Genomic DNA, 20,493 nt, shown 5'->3' with positions numbered 1-20,493 from the left:
TAAATCAGTGGAAGGGAACATTCGTCCTGTTTCTCCTCCCCGCAGTTGGGTTTCCATCACAGCGTTTCCGCCCACCACGCAGTAATATGAGGTAATATGTTCATGGAAACACCTGGAAAACACCTGGATCTGGTGTCGGCAGTTGCGTCTAAAACATTAAACGTATGTGATCAGAACCAGCACCAACTTTCCTTCAACAGTTTGACATTTGGTGGAGAAAAAAAACAAAAGGGTCAAAATCCCAAATAAAAAAAATACAAACATTTCAAATCAAATATAATGACTAACTACGTAACTAGTTAAGTCTAGAAACTGATGTTCAACACATTAAAAAGTCTTCTGAGGTATTTCTGCTGTATTGAGGTGATCTGTGCCTCTTTAGCACCGTTGTCCACTTCGTCTCCTCCACTCCTGTAAAAGTCCTGTCCTCTTCCATCGCTGCACCACTTTATCACAAAGTTGCATGTGTTCAATGCAGCCAAAGTAAAAAATAAGAATAAAAAGGTGAATCTGCGGAAATATATTGATCTCTGAATCAGAATCATGGTCATGGCGAGAGCAGCAGCATCAACATTCACCGTTACACGTATGGCATCACAGGGGACACAGAAGGCCAGGGAGCAGCAACACAGCTCTGGGTCTGTGCTGACGTTAGTCCGACACAACCCTTACCCCGCGGGGGTCGCTGGCCGCGGCTTTGGTCCCACTTCAAAAGGAAAATAAAACATCTGAAAGGAAAAGTGAGGAGGCGACTGATGGTCTTTGACAACTGCAGTCTCCACATTCACGTTCATGGGACCGGTCTCAACTCAAGAAGAGTCCGGCCCCCGGAGCTGCACGGAGGGAGGTCCGCCCACTCTGACCACGTTTACATGCATCAAAAACCCTTTTCTAACCGGAATATTAGCAATAACCCGAATTTGCACGGCCATGTAAACACCAATAACCCCTTTGAATAACCTGAATTTGCTCATATTCAGGTTTTTAAAAACCCCAATATGAGCCCTGGGTTACTCCTTTTAAAACCTGAATATTGGGTCATGTAAACGCCAAACGGAATATCCCCATCAAACGGAACATGAATTAGTTTTCTGCACATGCTCTGTTCACAAGGAATCCTGGTCTTTTGAGTCCAGGAAGTTCTTATAAACACGGAGAAACACAAGACCAGGAGGAGACTAATCACTTCATAAATGTAATGAAGGATATGAACATTTCTGCATTTGTAGACGCTAGAAAGTACCGGGATAGAAGATTTACAAGAAGGTGAGAGAAAAGTTGGGGGAAGCAGCATTTGTTTTGAATTTGGAGACAGGAAGAAGAAGCAGAAATGACGGTAATTGTGTCATGATGTTCTCCGTGGGTCGCTGGTTTGATCCAGATATCCTGAATGATTAATCACCATGTAAACGGAATATTCTGAATGTTTCAGTAACCGGAATATTGACCTTAACCCCAATTCTGACTGCATGTAAACGTAGTCTATGATGCAGTACCGCCTCAGACCACACGAGGGCAGAAGAGCACGAGAAGGTTCATCAGCCCCTGAGCAAAGACACACGGGCCGAACCGTCTCAGGAAGAGACTGGTTCTGTTCCACCACAGATGTGATCAGAGCTGGTTCTGCTACCAATGTTCTCACGAGTCTGCTTTTATTCTCCACAAGCAGCTGATTGGTTGTGATGGGTATTCATGTGACTAACATGCAGAATCTCTTTCCACCTTTTCTGATGAGCATCAACTGTTAAACGTTCTGTTTTAAACTTTCCTCAAACTTTTCCTGCAGTGATACGTAATGTTTTTTTTTTACTTCATGTTTTTTCAAAGCTTGATGGAAACAGCCAGCAGGGCTGTGAGCCACGTCTGTATGATTCAAGGATTTAAATGATTGGGGTTTGAACGTGGCGTGAAGAGAGGAACAGAGCTGAAACTGGTGCAGAGAAAACCCAGCAGTTCCATGAGAAACGCTGGGGCAGGTCTGGAAAATAGCCTGATTATCTGCAACTGAATGCATCGCAGCATGTTTAACTTCCAGCAGCATCACTGGCCAAGGTTACATGATGTTTTTTAATTCAGAATTAATTATTCTGAATTCAATAATTCAGAATTAAACTACTTTCCTTCCAGTTTACATGGAAATAGTAATTCTGAATTGAGGTTTCCATGAAAACACGTTTGATGGTCTTTCTCCAATTCCTCTCCAGGTCTGGGGGTTGGGAAGGTTCTGATTGGATAGGGGGGGGACCGGAAGTTAAACTACCGGAAGAAAAACTAACTTAGCCGCTACAACTTTGAAAAGCTCACAATTTTGATGTTTCCTGTTTCCATCTGTTCTTTTAATGATTTCTATTTATTAAATAAATGGTCTCTGCTCTTGACCAGCGTTTCCTGCTGCTGCATCTTGAAACTTTGTTAGGAAAACCAGCCCAGTGGAATATAAGATCATGGAGACAGACGGGCGAGGGAACGAGCAGAAAGAAAGACCGGGATTAATTTAAAGAGGAATGAGTGTAAACATGATCTGGAATTATTCTTTTCAGATTTAAAATCAGAATAAACCAGCCACTTACTTCAGAATTAAGTTTAATTCAGAATGGCCATTTTCATTTGGAATTAGGTGTTTACATGGTCATTTTTACTCATTTTATGTCGGATTTAATTTTAATTCTGGATTAAAGAGGAATTAAACGTCCCATGTAAACGCAGCCACTGCAGCAGAACGGTCAAAAACCTCAGACCTGTCACTGACCTTCAGGTCACACACACACACACACACACACACACACACACACACACACACACACACACACACACACACACACACACACACACACACACACACACACCTGAATGCATAAACACACCATGCACATTGGTGTTGCACCACTTTCAGGGTCAAATGTGTTCTCCTTGGTTCGTTTCAGCACCTTGCAAGTTTATATATTCAGGACAGCCAAGCGGCTCTGAGCACCCTCAGATACCCCCCCCCCCCCCCCGGTGGGCTCACCTGCCCCGCCCTCTCCACACAGCAGAAACCTACACCCCCACATCACGTCAGACGCCCGGGCCCTGTAGACCTGGTTACCTGAGAAGTTTTGTTTCTTAACCGTGCGAGATGCTGTGGCCGATGGTTGCAAGGCTTCAGCCTCCTAACAGCCATCACACCATCACACCTCTCTCCACACTCAGCCTCCAATCCAAACTGCTCAACACAAAACACCTGGATTTCTGCTCTTTATGGATGCAACCCGTTGGATCCGAAGGTTTGCTTGGTGTTAACAGTAGCATGTGATCACACACCAATAAAAACCAAAAGAGTCCAAGAAGTAGGTAGGAAAAGTTTAAACTTGTAAAGTTTGCCGTGGGTGTCTGTTCGTGGTGTAACAGTCCTACAAAGGTTTTTCAGCATCATAGTTAAAAAAGAAACAAAAAAAAAGAAACAACTCCCAACAGCCAGCTGATGGTAGATGGTTGCCAGGTCGGTAGATAAAATCCCGATGTGAAGACAGTAGAAAAACATTAGTGTGAGCAGAAACCCTGGTCACTGGGGTACCTGGAGATCAGAGGGCATTCGCTGAGCTGGGACCTGAATGCGGTTCGGTGAGTCCTTGTTCACATAAAACACACACTTGTTTAAAAAGACGTGAATGATTTGACACGGAGATAAACATGGAGGTGAAACAAGGATGTGTGCTGGTCATCTGTGCTGGAAGCCACAAAAACCCCAACAAAAGTTTAAAAAAAATGGTCCAGAACGATAGAATAGCAGCTGCTCTGTCACCAGTAACATTCCACAGAGAACAGATGATCTCATGTGCGCATTCATGTATCATTCAGTCTTTGTTTTTCTTTTTCTGAGGGAGTTGAGCGTTGAGGGAATCAGCTGTAACATCATCAGGCCTCCACAGAGCTTCATATGCTGGACTCTTTGGGCGTCAGGTCTACATTGGTTACCATGGTAACAGATGTGATGGAGGAGACCAGCAGAGCGTGGTTGTCGGAAGTAGGGGGAGCGATGGTGGTGGTGAGGCGCCGGATCTGGGAGATCCGCTCCTCTACACAGCCGGCTGAAAGGCGGGCCTCGGCGTCGTGGTCCCAGCACTCCTCCACGGTCTCACAGACGTGAGCCAGACCCTGCCGAGGTGGACAGGTGTTACAGAACATACTCCCCAACATCTGCACAGGTGTTACAGAACGTACTCCCCAACATCTGCACAGGTGTTACAGAACGTACTCCCCAACATCTGCACAGGTGTTACAGAACATACTACTGAACATCTGCACAGGTGTTACAGAACATACTCCCCAACATCTGCACAGGTGTTACAGAACATACTCCCCAACATCTGCACAGGTGTTACAGAACATACTCCCCAACATCTGCACAGGTTTTACAGACATACTCCCCAACATCTGCACAGGTGTTACAGAACATACTCCCCAACATCTGCACAGGTGTTACAGAACATACTACTGAACATCTGCACAGGTGTTACAGAACATACTCCCCAACATCTGCACAGGTGTTACAGAACATACTCCCCAACATCTGCACAGGTGTTACAGAACATACTCCCCAACATCTGCACAGGTGTTACAGAATATTCCCCAACATCTGCACAGGTGTTACAGAACGTACTCCCCAACATCTGCACAGGTGTTACAGAACATACTACTGAACATCTGCACAGGTGTTACAGAACATACTCCCCAACATCTGCACAGGTGTTACAGACATACTCCCCAACATCTGCACAGGTGTTACAGAACATACTCCCCAACATCTGCACAGGTGTTACAGAACATACTACTGAACATCTGCACAGGTGTTACAGAACATACTCCCCAACATCTGCACAGGTGTTACAGAACATACTCCCCAACATCTGCACAGGTGTTACAGAACATACTCCCCAACATCTGCACAGGTGTTACAGACATACTCCCCAACATCTGCACAGGTGTTACAGAACATACGCCCCAACATCTGCACAGGTGTTACAGAACATACTCCCCAACATCTGCACAGGTGTTACAGAACATACTCTCCAACATCTGCACAGGTGTTACAGACATACTCCCCAACATCTGCACAGGTGTTACAGAACATACTCCCCAACATCTGCACAGGTGTTACAGAACATACTCCCCAATATCTGCACAGGTGTTACAGAACATACTCCCCAACATCTGCACAGGTGTTACAGAACATACTACTGAACATCTGCACAGGTGTTACAGAACATACTCCCCAACATCTGCACAGGTGTTACAGAACATACTACTGAACATCTGCACAGGTGTTACACAACATACTCCCCAACATCTGCAACCATCATCTACCTGCAACCATCATCTGCCCAACATCTACTAGGGCTGGGCGGTATGAAATGTATCACGATCATTTCTGACATTTATCCCGATAACGATAAAAATGACGATAAAAAAAATACCAATTCAACTCCACCTTTGTAACTATAAATCTATCACCACATTCAGTCTTTGGAGCCAAAACACTGCTAAATATAAAGATAGATAAAAGATAGATAAAAACCAATTAAATTAGTACACCTGTAAAACTGTAATGACTCAGATCCGCCATGTTTGTTACACAAACACCTATCAACGGGAATTTATCTTCCTTCCTTCCTTCCTTCCTTCCTTCCTTCCTTCCTTCCTTCCTTCCTTCCTTCCTTCCTTCCTTCCTTCCTTCCTTCCTTCCTTCCTTCCTTCCTTCCTTCCTTCCTTCCTTCCTTCCTTCCTTCCTTCCTTCCCGTACGTTGTGCGTCGATTTAATGCAGAACCATAAATCAGCTTTATACAAAAACGTCATCAACGGGAATTTATCGTTTTTACCGCGAGATGACAAATTCTTACTTTGAAGGTTTATCGTGAACGGTAAAATATCGCCCATCCCTAACATCTGCAACCATCATCTACCTGCAACCATCATCCACCCAACACCTACTGAACATCTGGTGTCATACATCTATGAACATCTCGAGCCATCTGGCACTGAACTGGAGCTATTGGCTGCTAAACATTTGGAAATTACCTTTTGGTGAACGTTTACAACAACCCATTAGTGAAAACCTGGAACCATCATTTACTGAACATCTGGAGCCGTCTGCCGCTGAAAATCAGGAGCTATCTGCTACTAATCATCTGGAAAACATCCCTTCCCGAACAAACGCCCTTTTCTAAAAATCTGCAACGATGCGCCACTGAACATCTGGAATCACCTTGTACTGAACATCTGCATCCATCCTTTACTGAACATGTGGAACCATCCTTTCCTGAATCATCCTTTATTGAACATCTGGAACCAGTCATCACTGAACATCTACAAACATCCTCTACTGAACATCCTGACCAATTTTTTACTGAACAGCTACAACCATCCCTTATTGAACATCTGCAACTGTCTGTTCCTGAACATCTGGAAACATCTTTTAGTGAAAATCAGCAGCCACTCACGCTGTGTTTGAGCCAGAGCTCTTTGAAGGCTGGCCTCATCTTCTTGTGGACCACAACTTCTTGTAGGTCTTCCAGAGATGGATGCTGGCCCACCTCCTCCTCAAATGGCAGCATATACTCATCGACCGGACCTGGACACAGCACAAGCAGGATTCCTCTGAACACACACACCTCCAAACATACTGATCTTCTGACGTCCACAGTCAAGTGGTTTCCAGCTTGGTGGAGTGTCCATTTCCTCCTGGCTCCATTAGAATCATTCAGTTTAAACCTGCGACAGGTTTGCTCTGATCTGCTTCCTGCCTTCTTAGGTTTTAGTACATAATCCTTTTCTTTCAGCGTTTCTATGTTAGTTATGTTTAGCATGTGTGTTTTGATGTGTGTTTTGTACCGTCGACAGCCTTGCAGCGGGACACCAGCTCCCACAGCACCAGGCCCATGGCGTACATGTCGATTCGAAGAAAAGAGTCTCTCTGGAAGTTGATGGCTCCTTCTAAAACTTCCGGGGCCATGTAACGTCTGGTGCCCACCTGCACGCCACAGTACACACACACTTGAAACTGCATGGGGTTTGTAGTGGCAGACACCTACAGTCCCCTACAGACACCTACAGTCACCTACAGACACATGCAGTCACCTACAGACACCTACAAGTCACCTACAGTCACCTACAGACACATGCAGTCACCTACAGACACCTACAGTTACCTACAGACACATGCAGTCACCTACAGACACCTACAGTCACCTACAGACACCTACAGTCACCTACAGACACATGCAGTCACCTACAGACACATGCAGTCACCTACAGACACCTACAGTTACCTACAGACACATGCAGTCACCTACAGACACCTACAGTCACCTACAGACAACTACAGTCACCTACAGACACCTACAGTCACCTACAGTCACCTACAGACACCTACAAGTCACCTACAGTCACCTACAGACACATGCAGTCACCTACAGACACCTACAGTTACCTACAGACACATGCAGTCACCTACAGACACCTACAGTCACCTACAGACACCTACAGTCACCTACAGACACATGCAGTCACCTACAGTCACCTACAGACACATGCAGTCACCTACAGACACCTACAGTCACCTACAGACACATGCAGTCACCTACAGTCACCTACAGACACATGCAGTCGCCTACAGACACATGCAGTCACCTACAGACACCTACAGTCACCTACAGACACATGCAGTCACCTACAGTCACCTACAGACACATGCAGTCGCCTACAGACACATGCAGTCACCTACAGACACCTACAGTCACCTACAGACACATGCAGTCACCTACAGACACCTACAGTCACCTACAGACACATGCAGTCGCCTACAGACACATGCAGTCACCTACAGACACCTACAGTCACATGCAGTCACCTACAGACACCTACAGGCACATGCAGTCACCTACAGACACCTACAGTCACCTACAGTCACCTACAGACACCTACAGTCACCTACAGACACATGTAGTCGCCTACAGACACCTACAGTCACCTACAGACACCTACAGACACATGCAGTCACCTACAGACACATGCAGTCACATACAGACACCTACAGACACCTACAGTCACCTACAGACACATGCAGTCACCTACAGTCACCTAACGGTCACCTACAGACACATGCAGTCACCTACAGACACCTACAGTCACCTACAGACACCTACAGTCACCTACAGACACATGCAGTCACCTACAGACACATGCAGTCGCCTACAGACACCTACAGTCACCTACAGACACATGCAGTCACCTACAGACACATGCAGTCGCCTACAGACACCTACCGTCACCTACAGACACATGCAGTCACCTACAGACACCTACAGACACATGCAGTCACCTACAGACACATGCAGTCACCTACAGACACCTACAGTCACCTACAGACACATGCAGTCACCTACAGACACATGCAGTCGCCTACAGACACCTACCGTCACCTACAGACACATGCAGTCACCTACAGACACAGATACAGTCACCTGCGGCAGCTCACCTGTCCATGTGTCTCTCCAGGAGGTTTCCCTGGCTCAAAGCTGACACCGAGGCCAAAGTCCCCAATAACAGCGGTGAGGTCTGAACGCAGAAGTATGTTCTTACTCTTAAAATCCCTAAAGGGGAGAGAAACCCATCAGACACCCTTCAGGAGGCTTGTGTTGGTGGATGTTTGGGGTTCTTATGGTAAACCTGTGAGCGATGGCCGGTTTGTGTTCCTCTCCTTTGAACTGGGGGATGTCATCATGGAGGAACGCCAGGCCACATGCCATCGACTCAGCCATGTGGCACAGCTCCGACCAGCTGACCACGTTTCCCTTCAGGAAGTCCGACAGACAGCCCTGAGTGAGACAAAAACCAGTGAGATCGCCCTTGTCGGAAACAACATCGCTGCTCCGTTCATACATCCTGGATCTGCTGCCACGGTCTGCCTGAACAACATCTCCACTGAGATCCCAGATCTGCCTCCTGGCGCTTTTCCACTAGTACCTACTCAGCCCAACTCGACTCGCCTCGGCTTGGTTCTTTCCCACCAGGGGTCTAAAGTAGATACTTTTCTGTAACTATTCTGCAGAGGTTCTAAGCTGCTGAGTGGGCTGTATCTGACATCATCACACTACAGGCCACCGATTGGTCGGGGGGGTTTGAGTCAGACGTCTGAGTCAGGAGGAGGAAATCAGAGAAAGAGACTCTGACGGATTCTGGTTCATTTTATTCCACCAGCAACGGCAGCAAAAGTCTGTTCTGATCCAACTCTGAGGGTCAGATGTTCATAAACCTGGTGCTGAGGAGAGAATTAAAAAGGGATCTAGACGGAGATAAGGAACGACCAGATCTACCAGGAGATCTGTCTCTTCATAGCTGCTCACGGCTCCAGCTGACTTTTCAGCAGCGCTGAGACAAACTAACAAAATTAAAAAGCGTCGCCGATTGAAGCTTCTCTCACTCTCATTTTTTAACTTGATATCAAACACAAGCCACAGATCCAGCAGCACATCTATCATCTCCTCCAGGTTCTACATCTTTACTGTTGTTGTCTTCTTCCTTTAGATACACAATCAAATACGTCACAGCAGCTTCACTCCAACCTCCTACTTCTGATCTGGGTATTGAAAAGAAACGAGGGCGAGTGGAGTCGAGTCGGGCTGAGTAGGTACTAGTGTAAAAGTGCCACAATAGGACATGCCTGAAGCATCCCACCAAAAGATGTCCAGCTGCCCAGACCACCTTAAGAGGAGGAGCGACTCTACTGTGAGCGCCTCCTCCTACAGACTGAGCTCTGTGTTGGGTTCACTGCGTCCCTCTGATCCGTTAACCTATCCCATAATCCCGCCGGGCCTGCCACCCTTCTGGCTGCTCGTGTTCACCGTCTTCTTCCTTCACTCACAACTGGAAACCTGAAAACTAGCCGAACAGGGAAGCAAAGTATCTCAGCTCATCAGCTGCTACCTGCCGATCAACCAGTAGGAACATATCAGAGCCGGGCCAGAGGCGGGGCATATGGCAGCTGCTGAGTCCCTGTTATCATCGCTACAGCCCAGAGACAGAGAAGGAAATAAGCTAGACGGCCGGGCTACTATATCAACCATTTTCTTACCCATTTTTTGTGTGTCTGTGATTGTTCTAACTGTATCTACCTGTAAACCTGCTCCCTGACCAGGATGCAGCTTTTGGCGGCCCGGACCCGGGGATGAATCTCTGCTAACAATGTCAGGTTCATCTCCCACAGGAGGAGGATTAGGGCCAACAAAATATACGTCTAGCTTTGGCAATTTGGCTTTTTCCTGCTCCCTTTTTTCTTTTTCTTTGCGTTTTATCGCTCCACTTTTGTGTTTCTAACTCCCGCTCATGTTTAGGCTGTAGGATTACTGTGCTCTGTTGACGAGTGATGGATGATGACGTTGATAGACGGCTGTTGATGACGAACCATTTTACCCAAAATACATTTGGAGATTCACTTGTAATTTTTGTTTTAATGCTAACTGTGAGTGAATGCATTTACATGGGAAGTGTAATTCCTCTTTAATTCAGAATTCAAATTAAATCTGATTTAAAAAGAGTAAAAATTACCATGTAAACACCTAATTCTGAATGAAAATGGCCATTCCGAATTAAATTTAATTCCGAAGTAAGTGTCTGGTTTATTCTGATTTTAAATCTGAATAGAATAATTCCAGATCATGTAAACACTCATTCCTCTTTAAATTAATCCCGGTCTTTCTTTCTGCTCGTTCCCTCGCCCGTCTGTCTCCATGATCTTATATTCCACTGGGCTGGTTTTCCAAACAAAGTTTCAAGATGCAGCAGCAGTAAACGCTGGTCAAGAGCAGAGAGCATTTATTTAATAAATAGAAATCATTAAAAGAACAGATGGAAACAGGAAACATCAAACTAGTGATCTTTTCAAAGTTGTAGCGGCTAAGTTAGTTTTTCTTCCGGTAGTTTAACTTCCGGTCCCCCCCCTATCCAATCAGAACCTTCCCAACCCCCAGACCTGGAGAGGAATTGGAGAAAGACCATCAAACGTGTTTTCATGGAAACCTCAATTCAGAATTACTATTTCCATGTAAACTGGAAGGAAAATAGTTTGATTCTGAATTATTTAATTCGGAATAATTAATTCTGAATTAAAAAACATCATGTAACCGTGGCCAGTGTTAAAATCTCAGCACAACATATTATACAAGGCTTTATACCTAATATGAACCAAGTGGTGCCACTGCTGCCTCAGGGGCCCCATTGGGCCCCGGGCCGGGGGAGTAGCCCCTCCCAGCCCCCCCTGAAGCCCCGCCCCTGCGATCAACTGTGTCCAAACTCCCAGAAGGAGAACCTGCAGACGGCCCGTCCCCCCGTCCTCCCGTCCTCCCGTCCTCCCGTCCCCCTCACCCTCTCGTGGAACTCCGTGATGATCCACAGCTCCGTCTCCAGGTGGCTCCCTCGTCTCTCGGCTCCGATGAACCTCAGGATGTTCTCGTGCCTCATACCTGGCGTCAGGAACACCTCCCTCTCATTCTGCCACGACTCCTTGTTCTGTCCGGCAGACAGGGAGCGACGTTAAAAAGTATATTTATATAAATATTTATATGGGCATGTGTGTACAAATACAGGCCTGTCTCAGAAAATTAGAACATTGTGATAAAGTCTTTTATTTTCTGTAATGCAATTAAAAAAACAAAAATGTCATACATTCTGGATTCATTACAAATCAACTGAAATATTGCAAGCCTTTTATTATTTTAATATTGCTGATCATGGCTTACAGTTTAAGAAAACTCAAATATCCTATCTCAAAAAATTAGAATATTCTGGGAATCTTAATCTAAAACTGTAAGCCATAATCAGCAATATTAAAATAATAAAAGGCTTGCAATATTTCAGTTGATTTGTAATGAATCCAGAATTTATGACATTTTAGTTTTTTTAATTGCATTACAGAAAATAAAGAACTTTATCACAATATTCTAATTTTCTGAGACAGTCTTGTAGAAATATTCAACTATGTGTATGTATGTATATGTAAGTATGTGAGTATAATTATAGCATAGTTAGTTATTATAAATACTTGTTAATAAATAATAATAATAAAAAAATCATAATAAATAATAATAATAAAAAATAATAATACAAAATAATAATACAAATATTAATAATAATAAATGAATAAATACTTGTTCATAAATTATTAGTGAATGGGGGTAGGATTAAATAAGTTTACACTTCTTCATACTCCTTTTTGCACAATTAAGATATTAAGTGTTAAAGTATGAAATTCTTGTTTTTTCTTGTTTTGTTTTCTTATCTCCTCTTTTAATTGTTGTTTTTTACATGTACAAAATAAAAATCCAATCAACCAAAGGGGCGGATACAACACCACGTTCTGGAGGAGGAACACGCCACCCGTACCTGGATGGGGAAGATCTTGACGGCCACGTACTCGTTCAACATCTGGGCCTTCCAGACGCAGCCGAAGCGGCCCCGGGCCTTCACCTCCAGCAGCTGCAGGGGCTTGAGCCCCAGCAGGGGGGACCCGGAGGGGGGGCCGGGGTCCTGGGGGGCCAAAAAAACACCCGGTTAAACCAGGAACAGGAAGACATTTGTGAAGCACATACTGGACTGTCTCAGAAAATTAGAATATTGTTCTTTATTTTCTGTAATGCAATTACAAAAACAAAAATGTCATACATTCTGGATTCATTACAAATCAACTGAAATATTGCAAGCCTTTTATTATTTTAATATTGCTGATCATGGCTTACAGCTTAAGAAAACTCAAATATCAAAAAATTCTCAAAAAATTAGAATATTCTGGGAATCTTAATCTTAAGTATCCTGTCGTGACCCGTTACTGTATCATTTCATACTTTCAGTATGTATGCAAATGTACAATGGTCCACACATAATAACAAATATGTATGCTATAATATCAACTTGTGCAATAACATCAGCCCACACATGTCAGTGTGTGCCAGAAAAGTGCAATAGGGCAAATGTACAATCTGCATCAGCACTTTACAAACTCTCGCACTTAAGCATTCAGCACTTTAACTTTACGGTCACTTAATTCCTGGCTTATCAATTGTAACATGTTTTATTGCTTAATGATTTTTATCTAGCACAGTCGTATCTTTTAATGTTGTGTTTTGTTGGTATGGATGTCATATCTTGTCTCCTTTGTCTGCTGGTTTCCAGTTCTGTGTCTGGCATTAAATTGCCACAGGGACGAATGGTGGAAATGACTGTAGCCTCTGGCTACAACCATGCGTATTTACACTTGTGTTTATTAATATGTACAGTCCCTGTTCAACAAATAAAGTAATTGAATTGAATCAGCTTGTCATCAAGGTCTCCACAATTCCGTTAACGACACAGGCCGGGTTTCCCAGATCAGTTAAGTAGTTCTTAACAGCGAAAGACTTCTTTCAAACCTTCTTAAGGAGCCTGTGAAAGAAAATTGCGTTTCCCAGAGTTGTTCTTAGCTTAAGAATCTCTTTCATTAAGAAGGAAATGAAAGATGCTGCTGACCCAGTCTTTACAACCTTCTTAGTGAACAAAGACTCACAGATCCAGCCGCGTCAGGCAAATCAATATCACACCAAGCAATGAGATATTAAAACAATGCACCCCGCACAAATTTTGATCTATTTTATACTTTAGATTTATATTGTTTAGCATTCATTGATGACATCAAAGGGGAAAAAAAAGAAAAATAAGGAATAACAAGTGTGTTCCTGTGCTTTATGCACTACGCACAAATAAAACGATCATCATGAATATCATTTATTTGATAATTTGGCTGCTATACAGCATATTCTCGTTGCAAATCAACCGCGTCGCCGTGCGTGAAGCAGAACTGTTTATATGAACGCATTCGTGCGTCAGCACTTCAGTCCCCTGGACGTGCTGTCGGACCGGGCTGTCCAGGCAGCCGTGACACCGATCCTCCTGCCCGAGCCCGAGCACCTACATGTGTGATGACAGGGAATTAGTGCATTGAGGAGCAGCGCTGCGTCTCCACCAGTGTGGTGTAGTTACTGAAAAATAGTAACTAGTTACCGTTACTGGTTACTCCATTAAAAAGTAACTCAGTAACTCAGCTACTTAGACCAAAAAGTAATGCGTTACTATGAAAAGTAACTTTTTAGTTACTTTAAATGAAAACATTATTTTAAATGCTCCCATTAATCCCCTCTAGCCTTCATTTCAGCAGGTTCTGTATGGATTTACATTGTGCATCATGTTCTGCATTCTAAACAGTCTCCCCGCTTCTTCACTTCCTGTATCAATAACGTTGGTTGCTTAGCAACAAGCTGAGAACGACCAATGAGCTTCAGCAGCAGCTCAAGAACGGGACCTTTGATGAATCGTTCATTACAGTCTCAGATATAATCCATGGTGTCGGTTTATAAGAATCTTTTTGCCCAGAAGAAAAAAGAGCGAAGACAACGACCCATAACTATTTTCTTCTCTTGAAAAAACCCACCTGCACCGTGGGGTTTAGGATAAAAAGACGCTACAGAGTCGGGATGCAGCGGCTCAGAAGAGCAGTGGAATACGTGCGAGGCGGGGCTGATCTCTGCAATTTGAAGCCCTCTACAATTGTAAAAAAAAAAATCACTTATCACGGGTTCTTTCTGGAACATAACCCCTGCGAAAAACCAGGGATTGCTGTAATTCCACGTTGTGAAACTCGCCTTCTCTTGGCTCGCCATGACCGTCATGTTTTTGAATAAACACACACTACGTTTCCTCCAGTCTCCACGTGGGGAAAAAAAGCTTCACTGTATCCAGAAATAACGGAGTAACGCACCGTTTGGTAGCGGTAATTGCGTTACTGAATTTAAAAAGTAATGCGTTAGAGTATTAGTTACCGCAAAACTAACGGCGTTACTGTAACGCGTTACTAAATAACGCTAGTCCCAACACTGGTCTCCACACCCGCTGCGTCTCCAAACATCCGCAAATACAACGTTGATAAATGCAATAGTGAAAACGGTCAAGCAGCTAAATAAACTTCAGAATATTTTTTTGAGGTGAAGGATTCTGTTTTACTAGTCAGGAGGATACAATGTGGTCCTGTATGCTGAATGATCGTTAAGTTAATTTCTCCTTTCGTCCATCTTTCACATTTAATAAAAACAATACATTCCCTCATTATTCTCTTACCAAGACTACTTCTTATTTAGTTGCCGTCTTGTTTTCATCATGAAACAGGGTCATTGAATTATATTTATCATCTTAATTTTTCATTATAACGCACAGGCAGCAGGGAATTAGTGCGTTAGGTAGCAGCGCTGCGTGTGAAAATGCGCTGATAGTGATCGGTGATCGATTTGCCTGGCATCGATTGATTTGGTTTCAGAACCGGACAGCTGCTCCAAAGAGCTTCTGAAAGAGCGAAACTAAAGGACGGTGTTAAGAAGTCATCTGGGAAACACCCGTATCTTAGGGTTCTCTCTTAGTTGAAACCTTCTTTGAACCTCTCTTAAATCCTTAAGAGAGGTCGGATCTGGGAAACCCGGCCACAGTCATTTGTATCATGGTTAGGGTCGTCCCGATCAGGATTTTTTAACTCCCGATCACTTGAGTTTGAGTTTCTGCCGATCCCGATTCTTCCTGATCCGATCACTTTTTTTGGCTCCCGATACAATTCCGAGGCTTTTTCCCAATCAGATACATTTTGGCAATGAATTAAGTGAAAAAAAAAAGGGACTAAAACTCAAATTGTCCCAAGTTTCTTTTATTGTCCATTCTCTCCAACATGGACATATACTTCTTTTCACTGACTGCATCATTGGATCAAAACAAAGCTTATAGTTATATGGTATAGTTTTGGCCCTGTCACTTTTCTCCGACAGCTTTTCTTTCTTTTTTAAACTTTCAGACATTGTCTCTGTTTATCTGAGTGTAGGCTAGCTGTTGTTAGCTCTCTGTTAGCCACACTGCAAAAACTCAAAATCTTAACAAGAATATTTGTCTTATTTCTAGTTAAAATGTCTCATTTTTAGTCAAAAAAAATCTCATTACACTGAAAACAAGACTCATCACTGGAAAAAACAATTTTCACCTGTTTCAAGTAGATTTTCACTTAAAATAAAATCTAAATTTTTTTGCTTGTAATGAGAAGATAAATCTTGTCCCACTGGAAGATTTTTCTACTTATTTCAATTGAAAATTTACTTGAAACAGGTGAAAATGATCACATAAGTAATTTTTCTGGTAATGAGTCTTGTTTTAAGTGTAATGAGATTTTTTGACTAAAAATTAGACATTTTAACTATAAATAAGACAAATATTCTTGTTAAGATTTTGAGTTTTTGCAGTGCATGCTTCTTTCCCCCTCCTGCACAAACGTCTCTTCCAGCCGCCGGCGCCGCCCAAAAGCAATATCTTATAATAAACACACATCAACTGTCTGTATTGTTAAATACAATTATAAAACGAGTTAATAATTAATATATATTAAAAACATTAATAACTTAAAAAAAGATACTTTTTTGGCCGATACCGATGTTTTGAAGATGACGTGACACTAATCATGGTGCAATGAAGCAGGGAAACATCTAAAACATGCAGGACCCTGGAGGACCAGGGTTGCCGTTTGTCTGGTGCGTCCCTGGCCCTCCAGATGTTTAACTTGTTCCCGCACTTGTAAAGGTCGCCCAAAACGCCTATCCAAGTTCTACCCAAAGTAAATGTAAAGCTGTTCTTAAACCGTTTGAAGTTCATGGATGGTTCTGGTCTCTTTTGAAAGGTAACACTCTGAAGTTCTTTCCCCAACTGTCAGAATCACTGTAACTGCTACTATAATTCAGTAATCTCAGTTTGAACACACTGAAATAGAAGGTTTTTATTAGTTTTGTAACCAGATATCTGCAGATGAATCTGTGACTTATTGGTTTTAAAACACACTGAGACACAGCCTGAAGTCTTATCTAGTGCAAGTTCAAATTTGATAACAATACCACAAAAAATGAGTATTTTACACATGTTTTTGTAAGACTATGTCTTACAAAGAGTTTTATTATAACAATTACGTCCCATGGGCATACATTTTGAACCGTTGAATTTACCACGTACATATATATATCGTTGTGTTCAGCATTTCATTTGCTCTACCACTGCACCATCTTCTGGGCGAATGCTGCACTTGCTGAGGTTTTTCTCATGACAAAAGCCGGACGTGCTCGTCCCGCCCCAACACAGGCTCATTCACTATGAGGGGACAGGAAGCTCCTGATTGGCCGGATGAGCTGTCAATCAATGTGGAGCGTACGCTCCATTTTAGCATCGCGCTCTCCCGTCTGAAAACGTGCAGGACGGAGGAGTTACAGACCTGTAAACCTAACATGTGCTCGAGATGAAGAGCTGGATAGCTGGATATTTACTGGTATAATTATGTATTTTGGACTAAATACTTTACTGGATAGGATCTAATAGACCTTTGGTTTGTACAAGATTTGTAAGATTTGTAAATGACCTAGTTTTGTACATTTTGGAGTGAGTGTGCACCGAATATGGGCTGGAGGGGGCGAGGGCGGGCCTCCGCATAAGAACGGGTTAAGACAAAAGACAGAAAGGTGAAGGTGTGAGCAGCACCTCGGTGATGTCCACGTGTCCGTATGGAGGTTTCCGGTGCCGGTACATCCAGACGGCGGCGAGCAGAACCACGCACAGCATGGTGACGGGCAGCAGACAGTAAATCAGCATGCTCAGCACTCCAGCGGCGCTGGGGGGGCCGTTGATCACTAACACACACAGAACACACGGACGTGAACACCGGATCAGCCGGACCGCAGACCTGGATCCCCTCCAGACCCAGACCCGAGGTGTGCTGGACTCACGTGGTCCGCCGATGTCCGGTAGGTGTGTGAACCTCTCGTTGCAGAAGTTCCCTTCACAGCAACAGAAGAAGACTTGAGGACTCTCCTCCGTGGCCACACACTCCTGCCTGAGAAACACACACACACACACACACACACACACACACACACACACACACACACACACACACACACACACACACACACACACACACACACACACACACACACACACACACACACACACACACACACACACACACACACAGGTCTGCGTCAGCACGGGTCTGGACCAGAACCAAGCCTGGCTCCGGGGCCACCAGCTAGCTGTGAGGAAGAGGAGGATGATGACAGCCTCTTCCTCCACACGGTTCTGCTGCTGACCCGTCCAGAACAACCACCTCTAACTCCCAAACAAGACTAAATTACATGTGAACCAAACATTTCAGCACCATTGCATAAATATCACAAAACTGGGTTTCAGGTTCGATGGAACTAAGAAACGAAAACCCGTTGTTTTCGGTAGGAATAAAATGATGGTGGTAGTAACCCCAAACACTAAGACCAAAACACCTAATAGAGGGAATGTGCGTGACATTCACAGATGAGACTTCACAGCGGGTTAAACCACTGAGTGTCAGAAAGACTGAGTGTCAGAAAGACTGAGTGTCAGAAAGACTGAGTGTCAGAAAGACTGAGTGGCAGAAAGACTGAGTGACAGAAAGACTGAGTGTCAGCGTAAACTTTCAGTTTAAGCAACTGGAAAACATCTAAAATGGGAAAGAGCTGTTGTGCGATCGACTGTACTCATAGATTTAGCAAGAAATCAGAGTTATCGTTTTACAGACTGCTGAAAAATTATCTTAAGAGAGACAAATGGATCACTGCAATTCACAGAAACAACTGGATTCCAGGCACCGAAACGTGGATTTGTGGTTCCCATTTTGTATCAGGTAATGTTGGATTTTTGGGTAGCTAACGTTAAACGGTCAAATCATAAAGTTCGGTGTCCTCATCACTTTAATTTCACCAACAAATCCTGCCTTGAAGTCGGACCAAGCGTCAAGACTTTTGTACGCCTTCAAGCTTTGCTTCGTGTATTTCCCCGGCGTAGAAATTAAGTACATATAAATATCAGGAAACTGGATTCGTGGCCAAATATTAATGTCCATGGACCACTGGTTCTTGGTAACTGTACCAAATATTAATGTCCATGGACCACTGGTTCTTGGTAACTGTACCAAATATTAATGTCCATGGACCACTGGTTCTTGGTAACTGTACCAAATATTAATGTCCATGGACCACTGGTTCTTGGTAACTGTACGGGTCACTGTCAAGTCCAACTGACTTTAATTTAAGCCCATAATCAGCAGTTATTCCGTCTTCCCCACTACTTGCAGCTGTTTTTGCCACTCAGTGTGAGTAAGGGGGCTGGTCTAGTGGGGAAGTGACATCAATGCAGACCCCCTATACCAAAACACTAACCCCACACACTGTCTGTGTGTGTTGTAAATCTGTGTGTGCATGTGTGTGTGTACCGGTCGTAGCAGTTGAAGTCGTCCAGCCAGCATCCTTTCTTCACCAGCTCAATGGAGCCCGAGTTGTTCCTCCAGGAGGCGTAGCAGTGCAAGCGTTTGTCCGCCTCAGCCTCGCAGCGCTCCACGCCGCTCTGGTTGGTCTTCTCCATCTCATAGTTGACGTTGTAATACAGACAGTGGGTGGTGTCGGCCCCGGCGTGGCTCAGCCCTGCAACAGAGACAGCTGTCAGCGGGGAGGAGGGCTGCAGAGGGCGGCGTGCCGCTGCAACCCAACCATCACACTGCTGCAGGAGTTGGGGCTGCAGAGAGCGGCGTGCCGCTGCACCCAACTATCACTGCTGCAGGAGTTGGGGGTGCAGAGGGCGGCGTGCCGCTGCACCCAACTATCACTGCTGCAGGAGTTGAGACTAGCACCAACTCCACCAGTGACGTGCGGTGAGGTTCATGGTTGCTGAGGCACTGACTCCTTTAGTGTCAGATTTACAAATATAGAAATCAAAAAGGCTTATTCAATTGGCTACTGGTTATTTCATCTCTCATCAGCATTCTTCACAAAAAACACACGGGCACACACGGTACATATTACAGATACGTAAAGGTAAGAAAAAACGTGCATTTGCTCTACACCCTCCATGTGTTGGCCGTCGCAATTCTATAATTCATACAACATAAATGAGAGTATAGACTGGTGTACAAAACCACAGATTTAAATTTGGACCTTAAGTGAAATATTCAGTTGTTTTTAAAACGTTTAATTCTGATACTTTAATCAATTTAATACAGATTGCTCAACAAAAAGCATGAACAGAAAAACAAAGAATATTTTATTTGAGGCCAAAATTTAGTTTTTAAATATTCTATTGTATTTTTCTTAGTCTAATCTCTTTTTTATAAGATTGAAATTAAAAGTGTTTGTACCCGTTGGCTCACGTTCGCCCCCTTCAGGGCGGCAGAGGATTGTCTGCCTCACCCTGGGCCGTTTTCACTGCGGTTTTATTTCCCATCAGCAAAACTAAATATGTCACTAACAAACATTAAACTTTAATGGTTAACGACATTAGCCAGACTGTGGAAAATCAGGTCAAATAAACGTATCTGCAAACATTATATTGGCGACATG

General features: G+C 43.9%; 1 protein-coding gene across 2 annotated transcripts in view; it reads right to left on the bottom strand.

Annotated features, from left to right (window-relative positions):
* Positions 1–2,603: 2,603 nt before the first annotated feature.
* acvr2ba (activin A receptor type 2Ba) overlaps positions 2,604–20,493 on the bottom strand; it is a 38,586-nt gene continuing 20,696 nt past the window's right edge. The window contains exons 2-11 of one of the 2 annotated variants that reach the window (XM_061713691.1): positions 19,374–19,581; positions 17,854–17,960; positions 17,609–17,757; positions 12,416–12,559; positions 11,399–11,542; positions 8,705–8,853; positions 8,514–8,628; positions 6,869–7,007; positions 6,478–6,608; positions 2,604–4,134 (exon numbers count right to left, since the gene is read on the bottom strand). In XM_061713691.1, coding sequence (XP_061569675.1) covers positions 3,913–4,134; positions 6,478–6,608; positions 6,869–7,007; positions 8,514–8,628; positions 8,705–8,853; positions 11,399–11,542; positions 12,416–12,559; positions 17,609–17,757; positions 17,854–17,960; positions 19,374–19,581 — 1,508 coding nt within the window. In that variant the 3' untranslated portion in view covers positions 2,604–3,912. Of the gene's footprint in view, positions 4,135–6,477; positions 6,609–6,868; positions 7,008–8,513; positions 8,629–8,704; positions 8,854–11,398; positions 11,543–12,415; positions 12,560–17,608; positions 17,961–19,373; positions 19,582–20,493 lie in introns of both variants that reach the window. The other variant, XM_061713690.1, reaches the window with a different exon arrangement.

This window comes from Cololabis saira, chromosome 22, assembly GCF_033807715.1.
Source record: "Cololabis saira isolate AMF1-May2022 chromosome 22, fColSai1.1, whole genome shotgun sequence".
NCBI classification, from domain to species: domain Eukaryota; kingdom Metazoa; phylum Chordata; class Actinopteri; order Beloniformes; family Belonidae; genus Cololabis; species Cololabis saira.
This window is presented reverse-complemented; position numbering and strand designations above follow the sequence as displayed.